The sequence below is a fragment of the Protomyctophum bolini genome (genome assembly GCF_963924005.1).
Source record: "Protomyctophum bolini genome assembly, chromosome: 1".
NCBI lineage: Eukaryota > Metazoa > Chordata > Actinopteri > Myctophiformes > Myctophidae > Protomyctophum > Protomyctophum bolini.
Window position 1 is genome coordinate 50,306,787 of NC_137862.1, and position 10,279 is coordinate 50,317,065.

The 10,279-nt window shown below is 40.4% G+C and overlaps 1 protein-coding gene across 1 annotated transcript; it reads right to left on the minus strand.

The window, feature by feature from the left end:
• Nucleotides 1-266: 266 nt before the first annotated feature.
• Nucleotides 267-7,646, minus strand: LOC308315432 (uncharacterized protein). The gene is made up of 4 exons (XM_080763397.1): nucleotides 7,551-7,646; nucleotides 6,425-6,484; nucleotides 4,773-4,875; nucleotides 267-3,098 (listed from the first exon to the last, which is right to left on the minus strand). Exon 4 carries the CDS (start codon nucleotides 3,000-3,002, stop codon nucleotides 1,287-1,289), a length of 1,716 nt encoding a protein of 571 aa, XP_080619523.1. The 5' UTR covers nucleotides 3,003-3,098; nucleotides 4,773-4,875; nucleotides 6,425-6,484; nucleotides 7,551-7,646; the 3' UTR covers nucleotides 267-1,286.
• Between the last annotated feature and the right edge of the window lie 2,633 nt (nucleotides 7,647-10,279).

Consider the following 10,279-nt stretch of genomic DNA (forward strand, 5'->3'; position numbering starts at 1 on the left):
CTCTCAACAGATGAGAGATGTTGTTGTGCTTACTATAGGCACAAGTATCAATTCTGCAATGTAGAAACATTCTCTGTTACAAGGAAATGTCTGGATTTTTTTTTAAGTAAAAGTATCAATGGTCTGGTCTGGTATCAAATGCACTATAAAAAATACTCAATTAAATTCAAAGGGCTTTATTGGCATGATAAAACATAATGCATTTAAATTGTCAAAGCAAAATGTGGAACAATACAATCAAAACAAAATTCAATTGAAAGTCACTCTCCAATAAATCAATTTATATGTATCAAGATCACTCGATGCAGATACTGGAGGAATTCAATACACACATTAACTCATTATGGAGAATATCCCAATCTCAGTTTATTTAAAAAGTAAGTAAGTAAAAAATATAAAAGGAGAAGAGAAAAGAAAGAAAGAAACGTAAACTATGTTAAACATTTTGCAAAAATGCTGATTATAAAATAGTTTTTTTGTTGGTGATATTTACAGTCAGAATCCAAAACGCTTCGATCTGGAGCAATGTTGTGTGTGTCCCCAACTCTAATAGATCAATAGATGAACTTGATACAAACGTCTCTGAAACAAGAGGCGTATATTTGTATAACCGATTTCAACAATCTAAGACTTTTCATGAAATATTCAGAGCATTAGGACAGTTGCATAAATCAATGACAATTAAGAGATTACAAGTACAGCACAGAATAAATCACAAATCTCTGTTTTTTGTTTACATTTGGTCCTGTCAACATTAAAAACACATGGGCATTCTAAGCGGAGAGAAGCTAGTAAATTACTGAGGGTTACAATTAATGAATCCACTGATATGTTATTCTGGTTGGTTTAAATATCACATCACCAAAAACATAAAAATGAGAGTAGCAATCAATCAATAAGCAATATATATACAGTAATCTAAAATCACTAATGTAAATCTTGGTTGAACGTTAAGCACTTCAACTTATACCAGGACCAGGAGCTTAGTGAAATCACATCAAATTGAAAAACGATCATCTGTATTTAAGCCTCAGTTATGTATAGGGAGTCCTATACTAATTTCATTCATTGGGCCCTGATGAAGGTAGGCTTCACAGCTGACACGCGCAGGTCGTTTAAAAACAAAGGCTATTTAAACGTAGCTGAGCGTAGTGCTTTGGACTTTCTTTGAGTTCAATCCTTCTTTTTGCAATTGGATGATTGTCAGCCCACTATACCACAGGTGAAGGAACTTGAATATGTAGGGAGTCCTTTTGGAGAAGATTTGTTTTCTACCATAGCCATGATTACTTTTGGGGGAGGAAAATGCCTCCTTTTTCTACCTTAGCCATGGTCTCTGCCTTTTCTCTCATTTTTGTCAGGCTCTTAATGCGATCTTGGTAGCCTGGCTTACATTCAGACTTCTCTCCCTCAATGAGGAGGTCAATGTACTCTGGGGTGGAAAGGGGATTGGGCTTCAGCGCGATCTCTTTCAGCCTCGCTAAACAGCTGGCCGACATGGTGATAAGGTTTACTACCTTCAACTGCATTTGGTTGTAATCATCCCTTAATTTAGAGAGCAGTTGCTCAACAGACAGCTTAGCCTGTGAAGCGCTTCGATATTTATCGTGTAACTCTTGCACTGTGCGCTTTTCGGTGACTTCTTGATAATCCCAATTGTACTTCTGATTAAAATGCACATTCCACACGCATTTGTTTGGGCACTGATTGCAATTGCCATCAGAATTCATTGCCGAACATTTATGCTTATCCTCATCATTGCCATAAGCACAGGGGAAGTGGCATGTGGTGTTGCACTGCTGACAGTTGGTGTTGAACTGATCGTGTGTTATCTGAACTGGCTTTTGGATCTTAACCTCAAATTCAAAGTTCTCGTTGGCAGTGACCTCGGCTTTGTGCGTTTCGATTATCATATGCGTTTGTCTTATCTCTTCTATCTTAGCCAACCCAAGGATGACCTGCTTCTGCAAGTTTTCAACGGTGACTTCAAGCTTCTGTCGTTCTCTGAGGACCTCCTTTGTTAAGGTCAAACTTTTTGTGGGAATTAGGGGCAATTTTTTGAAGAACCTCTTCATGCTTGTGATACCCATGTCCCAAAACATTTTATCAAATGAACCATCACCACCATCCTCATCATCATCATCATCATCACCACATGCACCTGCACTGTGGGCGCCAGATGATTTGGGTGCAAACAATGCTGAATTGTTGAATTTGAAATGAAGTGGCTGCCCTTTCTTTGTTTTGGGACATGGGACCCCTGAGACCTTGATTGCCTCCAGGACTGGTGGGGCCTGACCATCTGCAAAGGTCACCAAAACCCTGATGTTCTCTTCTATGTCTTTGCCAAAGATTGAGAGCACAGAGTCGAACACATATCTCTGTGTCGGGGTTAGCCGTGCAAGAGAGGCCTGAGCAACGAAACAAACCGCATCAATTTCAGAGACACCCTGTTTGGCAGTGAAAAGCTCGTTCAGCTTAACTGAGATCAGCTTGTCTCTCTCTATTCCTCGAGTGTCACCAAAACCTGGCGTGTCAATGATGGTCAGTGAGTAGTCAACCTGAAACCCTTCTTGATGGTTGAGTTTGTAGGCAATAACTTCACTTGTCTGACTCTCCGCTTGAGATTTGGATTTACCCTCATTAACTAAAACAAACCTAAACGGATCGTCCCATTTGACACCAAGGATGTAGTTGATCATTCCATTGATGAGGGTGGACTTTCCTGCACCAGTTGCCCCAATAACCATTATGGTGTGATTAGGTTTAGGTGAATCAACACCAAAGGTAAAGCGTTTGCATCCTTTTATGTTTACCTTTTCCTCTCTCAGGGGAATTGTGCGAGTAACGGGTAGCCCTGTATGATCTTTTAGATCTATTCTCATCTTTTCCATGCATTCTTGCACTTCTTTTGGACCCGAGATGGATTCTGAAATCGTCTCTTTGATTTTCTTTGTCTTTTCCCCCAGACCCCCAAACCCCCAACGCGATTCCCAACTCATTTTCTCAGTTTACATTTACGATTAAAACATGCCTCGTTTTACTGGTCAAATCTTCCTGCCTTCTTTGTGTGTTTTTGGAGTTCTCTCTGGTCCAATCTGCAACACACAAAACATGTATTAGCCGGGGAGGCACAGGCCCAAAAGCTCATTTAAGGATTAACCTGCCGTACTTTTTATTTGTGTTTTCTCTATTCACTTGGTCATTAAGGTCCACAGAATGAGAGGCCTGCTCTGCCGGAAATATGACGAAAAAAAGTTATGGCCATTTTTATATACCACACCATAGACAACCAATTATAAGGCAACATTTCCCAAATGTCATCATGCTTTAAGTAGCATGTGACAATTGTGACATGTCAAACTATGGGGTTTTCATGATTCTGAATCCATTCCAAGCATTAGTTTTGCACGAAAAACACTCCTTGGCCTAAAAACGGCCATAGCCGTCATCACAAAATGTGATGAGGTCAGCACATTTGGGCACATTTTGGCAAGAGGCTATGGCCGAATTTAGGCCAAGGAGTGTTTTTTGGGCCAAAGTAATGCTTGGAATCATGAAAACCCCCTAGTTTGACACAATTGTCACATGCTACTTAAAGCATGATGACATTTGGGAAATGTTGCCTTATATTGGTTGTCTATGGTGTGGTATACAAAAATGGCCATAACTTTTTTTTTTTCGATGTTTCCGGCAGAGCAGGCCTCTCATTCTGTGGACCTTAATGACCAAATGAATAGAAAAAACACAAATAAAAAGTACAGCATGACATAACAGGTCGTTTCCAAATTTGGGCCTGTGGCTCCCCGGTTATATTCAAATTCAGATTGTCTGGCAAACAACAGATGTGTCTATGTCATCAATGGAGCCGAACATGTCCCAATATCAGAACCCATTGGCTAATAATATAATTTGACCTTTTTATTTTGCGTGATTAGCCTGTTGGTGCAGTGGGTGATTATGAGGGCCACTTGAGGAGCATTAATTAATAAATAAATTAATGTATTAACCCATTTAGGCCTGGCGTCGAAATTTAAAAAAAGGTCTTGTCTAAATCCTCTAGTTTTCTGAAGTACCCATGTTTCTGTTTCAGTGGTGCTCAATATTTCATATCAAGGACCCCAAAAAATATTATGTAATCGGCCGCTGACCCCCATCTGTTCCATGGACCCCCCCAGAATAAAAATGTTGAGTTTAAAACGTACAAGGTCGTAGCGCGGCACTCGCTGTGAGCTTGTAGATCTGCTATTTTTTTAAATTTGAAAACACCAAAAGGGGTTCCTGCCCAAAATGGGTTAATGTATTAATTAATAAAATAAAATAAAATAATAATGTTCTGCATCAAAATTATGAAATTTGTGACAGTAGAAAAGTAGACAATCTGAGAATTTGACATATTTAAGCATTGTCACAATTATCTGTGACAATAATTATCACAAGATTGTGTCATCATTATTTGACATTATTCTACTGTAAGCTCTGAAAATAGAGCTGTGAAATAGAGCAGCATGTGCTTTGCTGGAGAAATAGCACATTTGAAAAACACGTTTCTAATTCTAGAAAAGTTTAAAAGGACAGTGTGTTAGTGAATATCATTATGTGTGTTTTCACTTAGCATATAGTTTAAAAGGACAGTGTGTTAGTGAATATCATTATGTGTGTTTTCACTGAGCGTATAGTTTAAAAGGACAGTGTGTTAGTGAATATCATTAGGTGTGTTTTCACTGAGCGCATGGTTTAAAAGGACAGTGTGTTAGTGAATATTATCATACGTGTGCTGGCTGTTCTCAGTTCAGTTGTTGAGCTCTGGAGTTCAGGTATGGTTGTAACTCTAAAGGCAGGTCATGGACATCAGCAGTGAAGTCTTCAAATCTCCTATGAAAACAAAAACAATGAGCACATCATGGTGTGCATGAGAGCATGGTGCAAGATAACTATGAACGTACAGTTTGGAAACCATGCTGTGATCTCTACAAATAATTAGCTCAAGTTGGTTGGCTTGGTCGTTCCCAAACGATTTGTTTAAAAATAAATAGTTATTTTTCTTAGATGCACAACGTAAACTACATCACTCTATGAAAATATATGTTAATAAAAGTTCATTTGTTCTATTCTATTCAGTAACATTCCTTAAACGGTTAGTTCAGATTTTTGGACTGTAGGGAATATTTGCCATTAATATAGTGGTTGGAAATTGTTGTAAAAGGTTCTTGACCTATTTCTACTGTTAAAAGCGGTGGCGTTGAGTGTGACAATTTCATATCAGGATGGTATTGATTATAAATATCAGCTTATTAACCGCTGTAATGTGTTCAAAATACAAATGACAAAATATGCATAATCTATATTGAGCTACACAATGTGTTCATATCCCAGTGTTAGTGTGGTACACTAACATGACTCAAGTGCAAATGTTCTTTGTCAGATAATTAAAAGTTACTGCCCTGACAGAAGCTCTGTCAGAGGTGGAACCGTTAAGTGGTAGGCCTGACCATATAAGAGGTCCGTTATAGTTTTACATCAAGAAGAGGGACCTGCATATATAAGGGACCCATTTGTTTGTTTTGGTTGCGTTTACTATATAATTGTGTAAGTGCCTTTGGAAACTACTGCTTTCAATGTATTTGCATTTATTGTTGGTGAACTGAGTATCACATACTCAGTCATAATATGACTGAGTATGTGATACTACTCAGTTCACCAACAATAAATGCATTACAGTTCTCTTTAAATTGGTGCAGTTGCACAACTCCACTCTGCCAGAACAATGGTGACTGTGAGTAACAGTCAGGAAGCTTCAGGTGGCCATGAATTAAGAACATTGTTTAAAATGTGAACAGGAAGACAGCGTCTGGCAAGGTGGTACTCGGATAAGGAAATACGTTTAAGAGAAGTGTTTATGTTGGTTTATGATGGTTTAAGTTCAGAGAAGTGATTTATATTCTTGTGTCGGGACTTGATCACACCGGCTGGGTCACTGAGTGAGGGGTATGATGTTGGAACTTGGAAGACCCGAAAACCCCGATGACCGTGGGATACATCACTGAGGATACGTCCCAGGTGCATCCATGCGATGTATTTTTGTTTTAGTTATTCTATTTATAGTGACTCATATAGGAATAGACTACGTGACAACCAGCAATAGCCTGGTGACCACCGGAGAGACGGGTGGCAGCCGGAATGTAGACGGCACCCGGGAGCAGTATGGGTTGGCACCCCAGCCTGTGTCTTCCGTATTTTTGCTACGACAGTAATATGCAATGTGGACCTCTGGAGTGAGTGTGGAAAGATATTAGCCCTCGCCGTCGTCAAAATTGCCCACCCCTGGTCTACCTTTAGTCTTAACACACACACACACACACACACACACACACACACACACACACACACACACACAAATAGTAATTAATAAACTGTTACTTACTGGGTCTCATTCAACGTACAGATGTTGATCACAGCTGGTGATAGTGATCAATGGAGTCACCTGAACAGAAGACAAGACACGTCAGTGATCACAATATCCACAGTAAAACTATCACATTACTGTAAATTATTTCTTATATTCATGTTTGCAGTGATCTATAACAACAGCCTATTTGAGGGTGGGTGACCGTTGGCACAAAGGAGGGTGATCACTGGCACACGTGTGAAACAGAGGGAAGTCGGGCACGGAGTCCGCATGGGGGATAGGTGGCCTGAGTCTAATGATCATTATAACAATGTGAAATAAAGTATTTAAAAAGAAGGGAAAAGGTTATATTCGTGGACAATCAAATGGCTCACACTGACTATCTATGAAATAAAAATCACACCCGTGTGAAGTGAGTCATCGTACATCATCATGATGTAAAATAGACACTGTCTATTTGCTCAGACACTATGATGTAAAACTGTCCATTCATTGTCAATGGGAATTTAATGTTTGTGTAGAAATGTACAATGTAAAAAACACGTGCACGCACGCACGCACGCACGCACGCGCGCACACACACACACACACACACACACACACACACACACACACACACACACACACACACACACACACACACACACACACACACACACACACACACACACACACACACACACACACACACACACACACACACACACACACACACATAATAATTTAAGAGCTAATTTACGAACAGAAAGACTGTCATTCAAGACTGTTTGGGATGGTAATTATTGTCAAAGTATGTTCGTCTTTCCATACTGGTACTTTTAAGTACATTTTGACACAGACACTTTTGTACTTTAGCTCAAGTAAATTATTAATTCCGGACTTTTACTTCTATACATTGCAGTATTGATACTTCTATGTATAAGTAAAAAATAAAATCACACTTGTGTGAAGTGAGGCGCACACACCCACTGTAACAATTTATATCAGCCACATTAACCTCTTACGTCGTCATGTAGTGTCCCTAAACAAACAGCAAAGTCCATAGTCTGCCACGACCGTAATCTATAGAAACCATGCATTGGAGGCGATATAGCCTATATAGCGCCTGTCAAAAATGTACTTTTTCCACCACTGGACTTACCGAGAGATGAGGAGGCTCTGTTGAAGGAGATGTGAGGAGGTGCTTTCTGCAGCCTCTCTTTATGAAGCCTGTCTGCTTCCTGCTCAGAGATAGCCTGGATCCAGCCCAACGACTGCGAAAGCTACAGTCTTATAAGGCTAGCGCAGAGAGGAAAACCACTCCTCTTCTCATAAACAGTCTAAACAGACCAAGGCTAGCTCAGAGAGGAAAACCACTCCTCTTATCATAAACAGTCTCTAAACAGACCAATCATAATAATCACGGTGTCAAGGCAAGCGGTAATAATGAAACCGCAACCCTGGTGGAACCGGTCATAATGAAACTGAAAGTTTCTCACGTTGATATAGTTCTGCTTATCACACTGTACAACTTAGAAAAGGAACATTGGTCAACTTTGCTCTTTTACCTTGTACTTACTGTGTAATTATTATTCACCCACACCACAGAAGTGCTCTTGTTGAGGTCTTCCACACTGAAACACATACAGTGACAGAATGGAAGGTGTTATCCTGGATCTCAACACAACATACATTAATAATAAATAATAATAATGAATGCAGCTACTAAAAGTGGTCTCAGTCCTACTTCCTTGACTGCGACTACTTCGTGTCTATTGGTAAATTATACAAGTGACATGCAGAGTTCTGCAAGGCTCCATTCTGGGGCCTCTTACTTCCGTTTAACATCTACATGCTCAGATTATGGAAACTATAAAAGGTTATCTATAGGCGGGTGCAGATATGGTATACGCAGACACGAGTGTGTGTGTGTGTGTGTGTGTGTGTGTGTGTGTGTGTGTGTGAGAGAGCGTGATATTGTGTGTGTGTGTGTGTGCGATCATGTGCCATGCTTACTGTATGTGCATGTGTGTGTGCCCCATCATTATGCCAGAAGTACTTTATCAGTTCTTGTGTGTTTTTGTTTTTTTATACAGGTATTTTTTTTAATTTGGTTTTTAACATTTTAAAGAAAAAAAACATTTAGTTTCCCCCCCCCAGCATAAATACAAATACATGTGTTTTACATTTAGACCCCGTCAACACCTGAAAGGGGGTTGTTGAGTCATAAGGCCTTTTCAGGCATGCAGGGTGAGGCTCAGACTGAGGCTCCTTGCCTTGGTAATTCATTCCCAACGAGAGGCGTGCGTTTATTTGACTGATAATTACTTTACACCGGCCTTTACACCGGCCTTTAACCCAGAAATCCACTTCCTGTCTGCAAATCTCCCGTCACAAAATCATATCAAGGTTATTGTTTTATGTCCTTATTGCTGCTGACCCACATTAAACAGAATCTCAGCACATAATGGTCCAATGTTCACACACGGCCTAGTGACTTATTAGAAAGATTAGGAACGTGTCCCTCTCATGTCATCATGTACAGTGTGATATGATATGAACACTGGTTGCTTTTCATTTTTAAGTGCATTTACTATAATTATCCGTCATATTTAAAACAGTTATTAGTCGCATATAAAACTCTAGATATCCTGTTAGACATACTCAACAACTTTATTTTTCTGTATCCACAACATCTAGTGATTAATAGAATCTTAAAGTCACATCTGGCGCTCACTGGCAGCCCACATTGGGAGTGGGAGTGGTAACTATAAGTAAATTTGCTTAAGCACTATCCCAGCCAGCATGCCGACGTGGGTCCCATATGGTTTAGAGGTGGGCTGCCTATGTGGGAACCAGATGGTTCTACCTGGGTTGCCCCACCTTGGCAATTTTATGTGGACCCAAGTGGGTCCTAACTGGGCTAGCCCGTGTGGGCTTTAAGTGGGCACACACACACACACACACACACACATCCCCCCCCCCCGGGGGCGGGGGTCAGGGCAGGACACGGTCAGGACACGATATAATGAAACTGAAAGTTTCTCACGTTGATATAGTTCTGCTTATCACAGAGTACAACTTAGAAAGGGAACATTGGTCAACTTTGCTCTTTTAACTTGTACTTACTGTGTAATTATGAAAATCTTTCCCTTTTCATTTCACCCACACCACAGAAGTGCTCTTGTTGAGGTCTTCCACACTGAAACACACACAGTGACAGAATGGAAGGTGTTACCCTGGATCTCAACACAACATACTTATTAATAATAAATAATAATAATGAATGCAGCTACTAAAAGTCATGGTCTAAGTCCTACTTCATTGACTGCGACTATACTTTGTGTCTATTGGTAAATTATACAACAGTGACATGCAGAGTTCTGCAAGGCTCCATTCTGGGGCCTCTTACTTCCGTTTTAACATCTACATGGATGTATTGGAATTATGGAAACTATACAAGGATATCTGGGTGCAGCTATGATATACGCAGAATCGGACACAAACACACACACACACACACACACACACACACACACACACACACACACACACACACAGACACACAGTATATATGCTATAGGGCCAGGGGTGTCGAACTCCCGAATACATCGACCTGCTCATCGAGGGAGAGAAGTCTGAGCACAAACCAGGCCACATGGATCGCATTAAGGCCTTGCAGCAGTTGAGAGCAAAGGCACAAACCATGGCTAAAATAGACGAGAAATACCCATTGAGGTCCGACCTCCCAACACATCTTACAAGAAATGAAATAGCAGCTGTTACGACCTCTCTGGCTACGGTCCTCTTCATCTCGAGTTTCTGCAGGCTCCTCCTCGTCTTCATCCTCTTCTGGTGGTTCACCAGAACCAGGACCAGGGCCACGGTCCT